Genomic DNA, 17,199 nt, shown 5'->3' on the forward strand with positions numbered 1-17,199 from the left:
TTACAAGACATGGTGGAATGTTTGTTTTTGTAGTACTGGATTTCCAAAATCCATGCTCTTTTTGTGGCTGACAAGCCCCCTCCTTTCTTTGCCTCGTTCCTGCAGCTGTCGGAGGTCTGCACCCCTGCCTGGAAAACATGAGCACAGCACAGCAAAAATGTGCATCATTCATGTGCCATCAGACAATGCTTGGGAGAGTTACAAAGGAGGGGAGGAAGAGGAGAAGGAGACCACAGCGCTGCAGTAATTTGCATTATTTCTACTTCCTTTGCAATAGTCACTTTTAGCTTTAAACTGTAACAGCTATACATTTCATAGCAGCTTTATCACTCTTCAGCATTATTAGGTTTTAATTCACACGCCCTCACAACCACGTAAAATTTGGCAGAGTGTCTGTGTTCTAACACATACTTTCATTTTGTGTTGGTAGCATTTCATATATAGGAATGAACAGAAAAGCAGAATTTGTGTTGTGACCTGTTGCTTACCTCAGGGATTTCCACCATGGTCCATCCTTAATGCTTTGTGCTGTGCAGAACCTCCTGGGAGCACCACTGGGATTTCAGTGGGAATCAGACCAGGCCCTGGCTGCCTCACATCACTCACTTTTCCTGGATCCAGCAGGAAGATCCAGCAGCAGCTCAGCTGGAGCATGGCCTCTGCTCAGAGCACAGCTGAGACTGCTGCCACAACCCAAAGCTGAGGCTGGACAAGGCCCAGGTTTGGGTTTGTGCTCACATTTGGGCCCTGCAGTGAGCACAGGAGCCAGCACAGGGCAGCCCACGTGGAAATCCAGCTCCAGGCACTGGAGGCACCTTGCTGGGCCTCCACTGACAGTTCCTGCAATTCTGCCACGTGCTGAAGCCACACAAACCCCAGTGTCCAACTGGGCAGTTTTACCATGCTACTTTCAGTGCTTTTAGGACCACAAACTGGAACAGAGGCCCATTGCAATTCTGTTTGCCAGGGACTTCGTTACCATTTAGTCTTCAAAATTCCCCTTGTCTTGGTATTAAATACATTAGTTGCCCACTGTGAGGCAAGTTCTCTAAATGACAAGCAGTTGAACTTGAATTTTTCTTACTTGACTTGCACATTCATACTTATCTTACTTTATTATGAGGGGCATTGAAGTTTTAACATAACAGCACATCTGTGGCAATTTACTTCCTTACCAACCAAGTTCACTTTGATGATGACTGGGTGCTTATAGAACCACTGGACAAACAAAAAAGGAGATTTAGAAATATTATAATTAGAGCAAATAGGAAAAATAGCTCCGATTCCAGATGCTAGAAGGTATTTTAATGCAGACCATTCCAATAATCTGAAATAAGGACAACGTACAAACTGGGAGCATTTGAAATATGTTTATTCAGCAGCTATTACAACCAACCTCCAAAAAACTGGAGTCCCCTCTAGTTTCTGAACCGTGTCAAGTGATGAAAATGCCTTTAGGGTGGAAGCTGGACAGTGCACTCCTTTCTGAGATATACATCTAACAGGGATTAATCTCTTTGAAAAGGCAAAATATAAATATATACACTCTAAATTCACAACAACAGCTTCAACTACATTAATTCAAGTGGGGTAACAGTGGACAAACCCACATCATGTAAACTGCAGTCAGGAAAATCTCTGCTCTCTGCTGCTCCCTCCTGCTCCCAGGTCCCGTTCTGGTTTACATTCTGGGATCTGCCTCTGGCAGAGCTGGAACACGGAAGCGCTGAAGTGCTGGATCTCAGGGGCTGTGCACGGGACCGGGCCTGGGGCTCTGCTCTCTACACGTTGCTCAAGGCATCCACACCAGGGAGAACCTTACCTGGGGGCAGAGAAAACACAGCAGCAGCGTTAAGGACCTCTCAAACAACTTTGCAACATTCAAAGAGATGTAATGTTAAAAAGTGAATCAGGAATTAGATGTTGAAAATGAAGAGTTTGGCTCCATGTTGACTGTGGTGTTCACAGGGGTCTCAGGAAGAGAGAGTCAGATCCTCATCTCTTCCATGTTTCAGAAGGCTTATTATTTTATGATATATATTATATTAAAACTATACTAAAAGAATAGAAGAAAGGATTTCATCAGAAAGCTAGCAAGGAATAGAAAGGAATGATAACAAAAGCTCATGACTCTCAGAGTCTGAGCCAGCTGACTGATTGGCCATTAATTAGAAACAACCAACATGGTCCAATCAAAGATGCACCTGTTGCATTCCACAGCAGCAGATAATTATTGTTTTTCTTTTCCTCTGAGGCTTCTCAGGAGAAAAATCCTGGCAAAGGGATTTTTCAGAAAATATCATAGCTGCAGTTGACCACGGTGGTTTCACGGGCCTGCTCCACACAGTGAATCCACCCAGAGCACAGCTGCACTCAGATGTCAGCACAGATTCCTAACACAGCCCAGCCATCAACCCTCAATTAACAGCAATGGCACATTTCTGTCCAAGTCTCTGCTAGGGCCAGATCCAAACACCCAACATCCTCTTCCATTAAATTTGATGGCAAACAGATTTTTGATTGGATTTAGGGAGTTGCTGCATACTTTTTAAAATCCGTAGTGGCATGTAAATAGAATTCTGGGGAGTGTGGTAGAAATTTTAAGAATTAATTAAGAGAAAAAGCCTCCTATGAGTCTCAGGTGTTTAAATATCTAAAACACTCAGGTTGAGACATTTACATGTCTCTTTCCAACTGATGGAATCAAAGAATATTCTCATCTTTGAGTACAAGGGCCTAGATTAATAAAGTGCAACATTCTCTAAAGCATTTTTAGCTTTTTGTCCTACTTTAATAATGAACAGACAGCACTCTGGTTTTGCCTTTCCTCAGAAAAACAACCTTCTAATGCTCAAGCTGTGCAGCAGGACTGAATTGTAACACTGTTCACAACTCACTAGTTTGCTGAGTTTTCAGGGATTTTTCCCCTTTCTTGATCTTCAGAAGCTTTTCTAATTAGCCAGACTTCCGTTACATTTAAAAGATCACACACACAAACCCATATTTTGGGCCAAAACTTAGACAAGTTTGTGCTTTTGAATACACAGAGTTTCCTTCGAGCCATCTGCATTCTTTCCCTTCCCCATCACTCCCTAGGCAACAGAAACAAAAGCTCTGTCTCCCATCTTACTCCTGCAAACAGCAGCTGCAAGGCAGTTTATTGAAGTTTCTCCTCTCCAGAGGAGCTGACAGCATTGGATAATTTACACACACTGGGAAACGGCAAATTACCAGAGGAAATGAAAAGTCGTTTAGAGAACAATGGAACTCGTTACAAGAATCCCTTCAATCCTCACCATTTTGAATTCCAAGCACCCTCGTGCAGGTTTCTCGGTGAGCACTAGAGGGCTCCCCAAAACCAAGGGAATTCCAAACAGGAAGAAGAGACTTCTGGCAAGAATTCCAGACTGTTCTGATGAGGCTTCCCTATCAGAAACCGGGCATTTTCAACAGGCTGGTTGGCATGTCCTGAGGGATCAGTGATAAAATCCAGCCCACTCTTGTTTTCTATCCCAGTATTTTCGCTTTCTGGGAGAAGCGTGCTGTGCTGTCTGCAGGAATATTCCATTTTCCTTCCTCTCTTCCTCTGTGAGGGCTACAGAACAGGAGAAGAGGAGCTTGTAGCTCCAAAGCTACCTGTAACTAACTCCACATGGTGGCACAGAAAAAACATTCCTCTGTGCCCTGATTTGATAAGGAAGTGAGTTTTTTGGGAGTTTGTGGTTAAATTAATTAGTGTTGAGATTTGAATATTGGTATTTGGTGTGGTTACTGAAGACATGGATATGTTTTTGAGAAGATAGGGGGTTAAAAGTAGGGAACTTTTAGGGGAATGTTTTTTTTGTTTTGGTTGGTGAAAGAGGTTAGTGTCAAACCATGACACTGTTGTTGTGCTTTCCTGATAAATGATAATGGCAAAGCACCCAGAACTCCACATTTACTCAAACAAATGAAGATAAAAGAGGATTTACCCTCTAGCAGCTCCAGGCTGGCTCCACCTCCTGTGCTGACATGGCTGACTTTATCCTCAGTGTTCCACTTAGCACAGCAAGTAGCTGTATCTCCACCACCTGTAGCACAAACAGAATCCATGAGACACACAAGAAATTCAGATTTTGTACAACTGAAGGCCCAAGCTAAAGGACAGAGGAGAACTTGGGGAAAATAATTTGACCAGTATTTTTATCACATTGCTGGCCATCACAAGCTTTCTCCATGCATTTAGAAACAGAAGAACACAACTACTTACCAATAATGGTGATGCAGCCTTTTCCAGTCACTTCTACCACTTTGTCCATCAGGGCTTTGGTTCCTTTGGCAAACTTGTCCCACTCAAAGACTCCCACTGGACCATTCCACACGATTTGCTTGGCCCTTCCCACAACTTCAACAAACTTCTTCACACTCTCAGGGCCACAGTCCAGGCCCTAAGGGAAGTGAGAGAAGTCACTCACTGCTGACCCCCAGCTCAAATCACCCATGCCCAGCCAGAAGCCTCCCCCTCACCCCAGACATGAAACAAGAATTTCTCTCTATTCACAGACAGATTTGCCAGCAGCTGCTGCAGGAGGGTGGAGTCTGGGGGGTATTTATCTTCCTAACACTTTTTAATCTTCCAGTAAGTCAATTTTAAATCAATGTCAGATTCTTGAAGCCTTAGTTAGAAAACTTTGCCAACCCTACTTCAATTCTAGTCAAATAAAAGGGATTTCTACTGCATTCAGATCTGCATGTTGGGAGAGGAATTTTGCTGTTTTAATCCAAATCTCACAGAAGCTACTTTAGACTTAAAAATTCAGAACAAACAGGGCTTCAATTTCATTAAGCCAACAGACTCCACACAGCTTGCCAGCCCTCAGGAACATTTGCCAAGGCTCACAATTACTCTTTCTACTCCTTTAAGAGGTGTCCTACCCACCCTATTCCTTACTGCTCCCCCTGTCAGTCCCTTTCCCATTCAAACCTACCATTTTAGCTTCTGGTCATGACATCAGCACCCAAACTGCTCAGAGAGCAATTCTGGAAATATTGTTTTCTTGAAGGACATGGAGAGACGTGGCAGCAATCTGAGTTCTGCAAAGGGATTGTCAAGTAATTTCTCAGTGCTCCCTACTCTTGCAGAGAGCCAAGAGAGCCTGTGCTCAATCCCAGAACATGTAAGGGGCATTCAGACCACATTCTCCACTAGGAGCAGACACAGAATTGTTCTCCTCATACCTCCATGTTGTTGAGCACTTTGAGGAAGGTGAATGCCATTCCACCACCAATGATCATCTCATTGACCTTATCCAGCATGTTATTGATCAGCTGGATCTTATCCTGAACTTTGGCTCTGTAAGAGAGAAAAGGAAAAACAACGAATAATGAATATTGTTACTTTGGTTTGTCAAGGCTGTTCTAGAAAATGATCCAACAAGAATTGTTTGGAATGGACAAAAAGAGAATTTTGCAAGTTAGCAGGCCAGTATTAAAATTCAACTTACTAGAGCATTATTCAGCCCTCCATTTCTTCTTTTCTATTTAAATATAAACCTCATTTAGCCCTTTAGAGCCTGATTTCCCCTGACTGCCCAGCAGAACCTGTTGCATAATGAGAGGTCGTGTCAATTTACAGAGTTCAGAGCCTGAGCACTCCTGTACCCTGAACTGGGGGAAAAGGTCACTGACAATGTCTGGGCTACCTCATGGCTCTAACTGCTCTCCTGGCTCATCTGGGCAAAAAACTGCTGGGGACTGTGTCGATTTGGGGAATGACAATGAACAGCCAGATTGTATCATCACAGGAGCAGATGTATCAGCTAGCTCCTCTCTAATCCACATCTCAGGAGTCAGCTACAAATCTAACTGCAGGTACACTTGAAAGGAAAGCACTTGCTTGAATAACATGTCATTTGTTAGGGCAGTTAGAGAAATACAGTCACAATGTTCTTGAGCCTTACCCTCCAAGGATTGCCAAGAAGGGTCTCTCTGGACTCTCTAGGGCCTTGGCAAAATAATCCAGTTCTTTCTTCATCAGGAAGCCAGCAGCCTTCTGAGGCAGATTGACACCTACCATGGAGCTGCAGAATTAAAGTACAAAGTGAGGAAAGGAAAAATTTCCTTTTTCCGCGAGACATGGGGGTGTAGAAACACGCCCATGTCTCAGAGCATTACAAAGCCAACCCTTTAGTCAGCTGCAGCAATGAGAACAGCTACCACCTGCATGAAAACACACACAGGGGCTTTGTTTTCCTAGTTTGGTAAGAGAGCTATGCGTGCTTCACTTCTGACATTGGTTTTTCACAGAAATATTGGTCTGCAAGACATTTATCATCTCAACTAAGCGATCCAACAAACCAGAGGACAAATAAGAATAGCCAAGAGCAGGGATTTCTTCTTCCAAGAGGATCACTGCAGTTTGCAAGTATACATATCTAAACACACTCCATGAAATAATAACTCTGGAGCAAATTATCTTTTGGAAAAGAAGGCTGTTGTGATTGCAGGACAATTTACACAAGCCCTAAGCAAGTAACTGTTACATCTTCAAAGTCTAAAAAAAGCCAATTCAAGTCTAAAGATCTTGTTTCAAGAGACAAACCTGAAAGAGCATACACTGATGACAACTACCTCCAGTAAATCCACTACTGAGGAACAAACACAGCACAATGATAGTGGGGTAGCCCAAAAGGAAGTTAGAACTCCTTGGGGGCAGTATTTGATGTGCTTCCATAGCAGATATTGTTCTACAGTTCTGCCTGGAGAAGGGAAACAGGTACCCACCTGTGAGCTCGGTGTGCAGTGCCAAAAGCATCGTTGACATAGACATCTCCCAGTTTGGAAAGAGAGGCTCTGAAAGCCTCCACTTTTGCAGGCTCAGCCTTGATCTAAAAAGAGAAAGAAGGACAAGTCTGTACCCTGAGACTTTGACTCTGAATCTGAGCTCAAAGTCAGCTATTTGACTGAAACCCAAAGCAAAGATCAGTTTGAGGAACTCATCAGTTCATCTGGTGGGTCACTGTTTTCATTTGCTTTTTCCCAGTCCAGCAAAAGCAACGAAAAAGTTTAAATGGTTTAAATTCCACCCTAAACTCCCCTAGACTGCTATTGCTGAAAACTGTTCACACTTCTGATCTGCAGCACCACAAACCTTTCAGTCCCTCTCCAACAGATTTCCAGTGTTGTGTGGGGAACACAGGTAGCACAGGAAGGGTGTAGAGAGACAAGGCAGAGATCAGGCTAAACAAACTCATGCTCACTCACTGAACAAAGCAAGCACAATCTCCAAGAGACACAAGTAAAAGGTTGAGCTCCTAAAGGACTGACTTAGCAACTGCATTGAGGATTAACCAACGAACAGTCTGATAAAAGGCCTGCACAATACAGCAGGCCACAGTGAAAGCAGCCAGTACTGGAAATGCAGCTATGTGTAGTATGTAGTGGGTAAGAACAGGTGTATTTCTTTTAAAAGACTCCTCCAAGCATCCTACTAAATCCTCACAGGATGGCTTATGCAGTTCAGCTCTCCCTCCCAGCATGAAGAGACAGCAGAGCCCACTGGGGCAGCAGGTGACTGCTCAGGGGGAGCCAGCAGCCACTCGGTGCAGAAAACAGCCCAGAATGGAGTCAGGCCAGCCCCTCTCCAAGGGCTCTGCTCATCAGCTCAGCACCCCAGGGAGGCCTCTGCCAGCACCAGATGTGACACCACAGGGACAATGGCAGGAAGGCACTCCAAGAGATGGCAGCAGGGTTCAGCACAGCTTTGGGGCCCTTTTTAGCAGAGCCTGAGCAGGAGACAAGTGCAAGGGACCACAGAGATTCTGCAACAATGCTGCCAACTGCTCCCTCACTCAGCAAACTGCCTGGCTGCACAGAGAGTAAGTGCTGCAGTTAGAACCAGTTCCATCTGTGAGCAGAACACAAGAGGCTCTGACAGAAGGAACCACCACCACTGCATTTACTTTGGAAAAGCACAGTTTAAGCAGCAGTCAGCAACCTGCAATCCTGTACTGCATCACTGTTTCCACAGCACTGATTTTAGCTGTTAGGAGAGGCAGCTCTGACACTGGCACCTCTCCCCTGACGTGCTCAGTGCAGTGTGTGCTTCCATATGCACACACCCAGCTAAATCACCTAGGAATTACAGAAACACACAAAACCAAGGGACTGCCTCCCAGAGAAAATGAAATTCTTGCCCCACTCTTCTCCCTGCCACTATACCTGCAGTGACACACAGGTCTTGCAGTGAATAATTCCAGATTTGCTCAAATTCCCCCTGCCATCTGCACAGGCTCACCAACTCTGTGCTGTGTTCCTAAGCTGCAGGAGTCCTGTGTCAGCCCATAAAGGGCAGCACTCCCTGTCAGCATTCCCTCCAAGCACTGGATCTCTGTAAGCCAGCGGGGTCACCATCGCTAAGAAAAGCAGCTGTCTGGAGCAAGCACTCTGCTGACCTTCAGCAAAATGTCAGAGGTGCAAGGCAGCCTGGTTCTAGAGAACTGCTCTGAAGAGCAGACAGGCTTAGAGGGTTTGATAATCCCTGTGGTGCAGAAATATTAGCCATGTAACCCAAAAAGGAAGCATCATTCTTATGGGCCTGGTGGCAACAAACTGTCTCCAAATTGGTTTTCATTTTAGACACCCAATACTGAAGTGTAATAAGCAGCAGTTTCTTGCACAGCTCTATTTTGTTTTTTTCGCCTTTTTTGACAGAGTCATATATAGCCTTTCACTTTAGCGTTTCATCTTGGAAATTCACTGTATTCCACTCAAAGCTTTTGCACAACAGTGGGACACACTGAACTAAAGATCTCTGACATCCTGTTAAGAGCAGGTTCACAATCAGTGTGTTAGAGAGGCTTCTGGCTCCTTGTCAATCTGCACCAAAGAGCAGGTAAGACCAGAGCAGGCACACATGAAGTTTCACCTTGTTCCCTGAAGCATCTTTGCCTTTGCCTTCCTCTTCAACGTGGAATCTGAGGTTCTCCAGCAGGATGACTGAGCCAGCAGCAGGATTGGCACAGGCATTCTCCACCTCAGCACCAACACAATCCTTCAGGAACAACACCTCCCTGCAAACACAAGACACACACACACTGTAACCTCACCAGTGGCTTCCTGGTGGAAAGAAAAACATCCAGGTCCCCTGGCAGGGAGGGCCTGGTGCACACCAGGCTGCTTTTCCACTTTACCTGCCCAGGAGTGCCTTCAGCTCCACAGCTACTGGGGCCAGGGAGAACTTGTCAGGCATGGGGACACCATCTGGGCGACCCAGGTGGCTCATGAGAACCACGGACTTGGCCCCATGGTCCAAGCAGTGCTTGATGGTAGGAACAGCTGCCTTGATTCTGTAACAGGACACAACAGCTAATTAATAAGCACTCAATTAGAGTTTACCAGGCAAGCAGATTAGTACCACTTACACATGAGCCCTGGGAGCTGTCCCTCAAAAATGACAAAAGAGACAGAGCACAAGAGCTGGACAGAACAATTCCTCAAGAAATCATCAACAAAATTCTCCATCCCAGCCTGTTTGTATGCATTTCACTGTTATCTTCCAAGCAATGTAGGACATGAATTAAAATGCATTTTGTAATCTAAATTCTGCTGATTGGTCAGCTAAGAAATGCCAGGACACACCTGAACAGTACCAGGCTCCCTGGGTTACTCTGGGATCCTGCACCAGTAGAGAAATGGTGAGCAGTGAGAACATTGTGGTGAGCAAAGCTGGCACCTCCTGCAAGTGGCAGACCAGCAGGGCAAGACAGCTGGCATCACTGTTTGTAAACTCCAGGGTTTTGTGTGCTGCACAGCAGCAATTATTCTAACAAAGACAACAAGTTACCACAGCCCCAGGGTAAGCAGGAGGCACAGAGACTCCTGGATAGTGAGAGAGACAACTTTCACACACAGCCTAAGGGATGTGGCTGTGAAATGGCTACAGCCAGTTTAGAAGTTTAACTTAATCTCTAAAATAAGAGATTTTTTCCCATATGCTTTCCACAGCAAGTATCAGCCTTGTATTTAAGTGTAGTTTGCTAGCAACTGCAGGGGGTTTAATTAAAAATTGTTAGACTTTCTCTGACACCTTTAATATTCTGGTTTGAGCAGTGACAGCTTAATCATGGTAATGTTCCAGGTACTGGGATGAAGTCAGAGACACAGCAGACTTTAGGGCCTCCATTTGGGATGGAAATTACAGCTCACCTCTGATTGTTGGTTATTTTGTGATCCTTCATTGGAACATTGAAGTCAACCCTAAAAAAAATCAGAAACAAAATTTAATATTCAATAGATTTTTTTTAGTACTTATTTAATTAATATTCAACATATGAGTGAGGGAACCTGCCAGTAAAGGTGTTGGCTAGAGTTAGATGTTCACCTCTGCCCTGTCGACAAGTTCTGTTCTGAAATCAACGTGTTATCAGCCATTTCTGCTTGTGATAACACCACAAATGGAGAAAAACTACTGCTAGAATAACTCAGGAAACCTGGGTCACCAACACATCCTAATGCTCAGGACCAGAGCAGCAGTAATGCTGAGCAGGAAATAAACCCAGACACAACTTTTCATTTTTAAACAATATGATTTCAGATCTCAATGAGGAACATCCAAAGGAAAGAAAATTAACTACAACTAGTGACCTTGTGTCCTCAAATGAGGCTTCAGAAATACTTGGCTGGACTACTGTGGCCAGCAGGCAGTTCAAGGAAGCTTTAACTTCTGTCCTCTGCAGCTCTAATCTCCCTGCTGTGGCTTATCACATTCTCCCTGGAAGACCTGACTTGGATCTTGAGGTGACTTCCTGAGCCGTGCCAGCTGCAGCGCTGGCAGGGAGGAGTTTCAGGGCCCGTTCTCCTGGCATCCCTCGTGCCCATGTGCAGGAAGCAGCATTGCGTAACCGCGGAGGCAGAAATTGCTCACAGAGCCACGGGAGGGAACACCCATGGCTGGAGCAGAGAGCAGAGCGTGCATCCTTCATCTTTCTATACATTAAAAACATCGCGTTCAGCAAGCTGCGTGAATGAATCCCCCTGCAGCCCACTCAGCACGTGAAACAAACGGGAAGAAAAGACAAAAGCTGCCAGCAAAACAGGAGTAGCTGAGCAGAAAGAAATTGAACTGGCAGCCCCACAGCACAGTGGTCGAGTTCTAGAAGGGGCAAAGAAAAGCACCATTATCCTAAAAGGAGAGAATAAAAGGATAGTTTGCTTTACAGAGCCATCAAAACTACAAAAGAAAGGTCCAGCTCAGCCTTCTTGCCCCCTGCAGACCATTGAAATCTGAGCTCCCCTGAGCCCTCTCTCCTCCCCATTCTCAACTTTTCCTGAAGCTTCGGCACTAGGACCCGAAGCTAAGCAGGATGTGAGTACGCCAAAATTACCATGAACACGAGGAGAAAAAGAAGAGGTATCGATTTTAGTACTACTGAGAGCACGTGGTGACTCGTTTCAGGAGACACGGAGCCTGGCAGCTCACCTGCTGTGTTTGGGTAGCCCCTCGCGGAACAGCAAAATTAATTAATTAGCATTAATTAACGGAGATTTTGAGCGGGCAAACTCAGCCCATCGCTTGCCAATGCACGGCTGCTCTCTGTAACATGACTCAGAAATGGAAAAAACCAGTCAGATGGCCAAAAAAATAGTCAGGTACAGAGTTCTAGAGAGATCTTTTGTTGTACCAGACTTAGAAAGTGCGCGGAAATCCGGAGCAAGCTTCTTCAGTACTTGCTACATGGGCTGGTTTCTGATAATAAAATCAGGGAACTAGTTCAAAACAAGGTTGAAGAGACAAGGGGTAAAAAGAGCAAGTTGTCTGTCAGACTGCGAATAAGAGCAGCTATATTTTTGCTATCCCTGCCTACGCACAGAGCAGATAACACACACACAGTAACCACGTTATAGTGACCTTGAACAAACTACCCCATAATTAAAGTATTTCGAGCAGGACATATCACGATGTAAATTCGTGCCCTTATCTCCCAGGACTTGGCAATAATTTTAACATGAGGCGTTCAGACACTGATGCTTTATAAATAAGCAATGACTGCCTATTTTAGGGTTTCAGACCAGGATGTGCTGAAAAAAACTGCGGTGACACCCCACCCCTGGAAGTGTCCAAGGCCAGGCTAGAAGAGGTTTGGAGCAACCTTTCTAGCAAAAGGTGTTCTTGCCCTTGGCATGGGGATGGAAAGAGATGGGCTTTAGGTCCCTCCCAACCCAAGCCATTCTGTGATTCTATGGTTCGATTCCTGCTAAGAAATTAATTATTACTGGTATTTGGACAGCTGAGCAGAGCCGTATCTTCACTTTTTTATTGCAATGCTTTTTGAATTTGCATTAAAGAAAAAAATTACTGGGAAATAAGCGAGGTTTGGGGTAGCTCTCTGGAATAAAAGCACGGCAGGCTGGCTGGATTTGCCCTGCAGCCTCCTGTGGCCGACACACGTGCGAGCGAGCGGGGCGATCCAGGGCGGCGGAGCCGGGCCGGGATTTACACCCTGCCCGGCCACCATGTACCCGCAGGGGAGCCGGGCCGGCTCCACGATGATGCAGGAGCCTTTCCAACACCAAGTGAGAGAAAAAATTGAAATTAAAACCGCACAAATCGACACGCGCCCGGTTCGGCCAAGGGGCTGCTACCGGGGGGCACCGGTCCGGCCCCAGCGTGGAGCATCGAGCAGGGCGGGCCTCAGGCGACGCACATTCCCCCCGCAACGCCTCACCTCATGACGACGCGCTTGCCCTTCACGTCCACCTTGTCCAGGGTAAGTTTGTTGGAGAGAGACATGTTTGCTGCCGGCCCCAATCACTTTACTCCCACGAAACCCGCTCGGCTCCGCCGCCTCCGCGTTCTGCCGCAGCGCCGCCCGCGCCGCCACCACCCCTCGCGTCTGGCCCCACCCCTCCCGTCAGCGATTGGTCCGTGCTGTCCTCTCTGCATTTCTATTGGTCAAGCCTCCTGTCCGGCAGAGGACATCCCTCCTTTCGGGGGCGGGGCTGCGGCGCCAGCCCCGGTCACGTCCCACACGCAGCCGCCGCTCCCTGAGGGTGCCGGGAGAGTCCGGGGTCCTCTCCCGGAGCACCAAATTAACGGTTCCGCACCTTATCTGAAGGAAAATCACCCATAAATGGTGTCTAAACGTGTGTCGGCTGGTGGGAATCCTTCAGATGAAGGGCAGGCACTTCACGGCTGAGCCATAGGCCTGGGGCAGGCCATGCGTCCACTGTAAAGGACGAGACAAAACCCGGGATATTTTTAAGTGACCTACATAAATACTTCTCAAGACAAGTGGGGACAAAACAACTCTTTGAAGGGATACACCTTGCAGCAGCATCGTTTAGTAGAATCACGGAGTGGTTTGGGTTGGGAGGGACCTTAAATATAATTTCGTTCCCCCCCCTGCCGTGGGCAGGGACACCTTCCGCTATTCCAGGCTGCTCCAAGCCCTGTCCAACCCAGCCTTGGGCACTGCCAGGGATCCAGGGGCAGCCACAGCTGCTCTGGCAACCTGTGCCAGGGCCTCACCACCCTCACAGGGAAGATTTTTTTTCCTAAAACCTAATCTCAACCTACTCTCTCAGTTTGAGTCCATTCCCCCTTGTCCTGTCACTCCAGACCCTTGTCAATAGTCTTTCTCCCTCTTTCTAGTAGGTTCCCTTCAGGTACTGCAAGGCCACAAAACCTTCATTTTTCCAGGCTGAACAATCTCAGTTCTCTCAACCTTTCCTCATAGGAGTAGTATTCCATCCCTCTGATCATCTTGGAGCCTCCTCTTGACTTGCTCTGTGTCCTTCCTGTGCAGGGACCCCAGAGCTGGAGGCAATCCTAACCCTGCCCTCTGCCAAGTCACAGCCATTCCCTGTGCTGTCACTCCATGCCTTCACAGCAGGTTCTGGGCGCAGCCCAAAATCACCTGCCCCAACATACGTGCAGCCTCTAACACAGTGCACTGGGCTGTGCATTGGGTGACAACAGCACAGTGCAATGCACTGTACTGGGTGAAAAAGGAGCTCATAGTCTTTTGTGTTTTACCCATAGGATAGGCCCTTCTGTTGCTGACAGGGTTATTTTTTTGCCACGCTCACAAAAATGTACAGATACCGCTGAGAAAGTGGTGGTGACAAAATCAGTTCTCTGCTGACAGGATGGTGCTGGAGGGAGTCAAGAGAAGGGCAGCAGAACTGGGGAAGGGTCTGAAGAGTCAGTCCTATGAGGACCAGCTGAGGGAGCTGGGAAGGGGCTCAGCCTGGAGAAAAGGGGGATCAGTGGGGACCTTGTGGCTCTGCACAGCTCCTGACAGGAGGGGACAGCCAGGGGGGTCGGGCTGTGCTCCCAGGGAACAGGGACAGGAGGAGAGGGAACAGCCTCCAGTTGTGCCATGGGACGGTCAGGTTGGACATCAGGAAGAATTTCTCATGGAAAGGTTGTTAAACATTGCAATGAGCTGCCCAGGGAGGTGTAGAGTCACCATCCCTGGAGGTGTTCAAGGAAGGACTGGATGTGGCACTCAGTGCTCTGCTCTCATTGATAAGGTGGTGATCGGTCAAAGATCAGATCCAGTGGTGTCAGAGGTCTTTTCCAATCTAAAAGATTCTCTGATTCAAATGAGCATGCACTGACAAGAAATGAAACACAAAGGTACCTAGAGAGCCAGACTAGTGCACTGCTCACACATGGGTGAAAACACCCAGCCTGAGGCAGAAGGGTGGGAGTCTCCTGCTGCAAGACTCAGGAAAGCCTGCATGGGCCTCCCAGACATGTTAAAGGTGTTGGTCCCAACAGCAATAAACCCTGAAATACACAGGTGGGAACAAACTGAGGGTGACATGAAATCTCCTGTGAGGTGGTCACCAATTAGGATAGAGGAGTTTGTCAGTGTGTGCCACTGTAGTTTATCTCATATTGCTGTAAATCTACAATCGAGGTTCAAATTAAATTAGGTGCAGTAATGGTCTCAACGTTGACTGCAGATTAAATCTGGGGGGTACCCAGGGGTCCCTCCTGTGACATAGCAAATCAGACCCAACCTTGCAGTCACCAGGTGGGTCCTTGTAATCCAGAGCCTGTGGACAGTGATCACAGTGTCCCCTGTGGGCAGGGACATCTGGAAGTGTCACTGTGAACCCAGCCTTCACCAAGGCCTGAGAGTCAAACCCTAAAGTGGTCCTGGACCCAGCCTCCCCTCAGGAGCTGGGATCCCCTGCTCAAAGCACAGCTGGCCACAGCTGGCTTCCAATCCAAGCCAGAAGCACAAGTGACAGCAGGTGAACAAACCTTAGAAGCACTTCAGTGAGGAGACAAGGGAGGGCTTCTCTGGATCCACAGGAGCTGTAACTATTTAACTGGTCTGAAATGAATCCCTTTCTTTCTTCCTGTACTACTTCATGCTGTGCTGCTTTCTCTGAAGGCAAAGGTTAAATTCCTCAATGCTGACTCAGAAAGGAAAGCTCTTCCCAGCTGCAGCCCACAACTCTGCCTTCCCTGGGAAATGGGTTCATTCATTAGGACAAGGCTTTCATTTCAAAAGCTCTCCTGTCACCTCCTAGGGGTAAAAATGTGTGAAGCAGGGGTGTCTCAGTGTGTGGTGGCACAAACACAGTATCCTGTGTTTTGGGACAGCCGTGTGCCACAGCTGAGGGACAAGGGACAGACAGCAGGACACTGGTGAGTCCCCAGGTAAGATAAGATATTCAGCAAGAAAGGACCAAGCAAGCCATAAATAAAAATGACCAAGAGGACTCTACTCCACAGGACCAACTCCACTATATCCCATAGGTTAGGAGAGTGTTGGATAAGAGGCCTGGAGCAATCTTGGTGCACTTACAAAGATCATTGTTCTGGCAGAAGTGCAGCTCACTCAGTGTTGTCTGGTTTTATCCTTGTTTGCTTTTTCTCCTTTTTTTTTTTTGTGTGAAGAACATGAGATAGAGAAATAGGGAGGATGTCAATGAGAACTTGAGGTGGCAGAACACAATTACAGATGGGAAATGGCCCAGGCATGAGAATTTGTAAAAGGAGTTACAAAGAATGGGGAAGATACACAGACACACGTTCAAAGCTCACTTCCATGCTTGAGTCACCTCTCTGTCCTTCCCTCCTGTTGTGAAATACTTAGAATATACTGCAAATATTTAAAGAAAAAAAGCCCATGCAAACAGTTCAACCCCCGCACTTTTAAGTTAACCAGTGCAGCAAAGCCAGGAGGGCAAAGGGCTGGTAATGACAAACCCAAGGAGCTGGGATTAGACCTGTGACCATCCTAGGAAGTCATTTCTAGGAACATGAAGCAGCAGCTGTACTTTAGACTTGCACATCCCTCTCCTGCGTGATCCTGCTTCATTTATCCAACAGGAACAGGACTGGGCAAGTTTAAGCAGACCAAAGGCTCTGGTGCACTGGGGTGTGTTTGTGAGACCAATAATCTGCATCTCCATCCGTGTCCCGTGACCCAGGCTGCAGAAACTTCCTGCTTTTGGAACCACCCACTGCTTTTAAACCTCTGCTTAAAAACAGGCTGCAGCACAAGGTCTGAGTGCCCTGATCTCCTTGCAGGGGGAGATGGTCAATATCCCAGCACAGGGATCGTGTAGGAAAGATAAAAGAGCACCCAATCTGGAAAAGCTGCCTGAAAAACAGGCACAGTGCTCAGAGAATACGGGCAGACATCTCCTGGCTGCTCCCTCACCTGGCCAATGCCTGCAAATATCACTCCCAACACCTGCAGGGACAAAGGCTTCAGGCTGTCCATGCATGAAATTGAATGAGGGGTTAATTAAAAAAATGCTGAAGAATCCTCTGTGTCTCTTCTTCCTGCACCTGAGTTTGTGTGCGTGTGTACAGCTCTCCAATTCTCCTTAAAAATTTATTTTAGAGATGTGTTTAATGGGATATAGACAAGCCAATCTTACCTGATCAGCAGTTTTCCTTCATGACCAAGCAGACATGGTACAAATTCACAGCTACTACTTAAATTGTCCACTCAACTGGAAGAAAAAAACCCCTCACATTGCCCATAACACAGCTCTGCTGTCAAGGCAGATGCTGAATTTGGAATCAGAGTCTGACCTTAAGGGCTTGTCATACTGCTCTGCAGAGATGTGGAGTAAAAATGTTACTTAAAAAGGAAAATAAAAAAGAAAGAGCATCTTAAAAGATGATGTAGCCACCCTGAACTGAAAACCTCTAAGGAGCAGTTCAAAAATCCATGCAGGAACTGC

The 17,199-nt window shown here is 46.7% G+C and overlaps 1 protein-coding gene and 1 long non-coding RNA gene across 2 annotated transcripts; both read right to left on the reverse strand.

The window, feature by feature from the left end:
* Positions 1 to 1,351: 1,351 nt before the first annotated feature.
* Positions 1,352 to 4,426, reverse strand: LOC106632050. The gene is made up of 3 exons (XR_001335684.2): positions 4,250 to 4,426; positions 3,972 to 4,070; positions 1,352 to 1,822 (listed from the first exon to the last, which is right to left on the reverse strand). It is a non-coding gene; the product is annotated as an uncharacterized LOC106632050 (long non-coding RNA).
* A 765-nt stretch (positions 4,427 to 5,191) lies between these two features.
* PGK1 (phosphoglycerate kinase 1) lies at positions 5,192 to 12,874 on the reverse strand. Its single transcript, XM_014310954.1, has 7 exons — positions 12,705 to 12,874; positions 10,186 to 10,236; positions 9,171 to 9,326; positions 8,906 to 9,050; positions 6,763 to 6,866; positions 5,940 to 6,059; positions 5,192 to 5,332 (listed from the first exon to the last, which is right to left on the reverse strand). Exons 1-7 carry the CDS (start codon positions 12,767 to 12,769, stop codon positions 5,212 to 5,214), a joined length of 762 nt encoding a protein of 253 aa, XP_014166429.1. The 5' UTR covers positions 12,770 to 12,874; the 3' UTR covers positions 5,192 to 5,211.
* Positions 12,875 to 17,199: the final 4,325 nt, after the last annotated feature.

This window comes from Geospiza fortis, unplaced genomic scaffold (assembly GCF_000277835.1).
Source record: "Geospiza fortis unplaced genomic scaffold, GeoFor_1.0 scaffold744, whole genome shotgun sequence".
Classification (NCBI taxonomy): Eukaryota; Metazoa; Chordata; class Aves; order Passeriformes; family Thraupidae; genus Geospiza; species Geospiza fortis.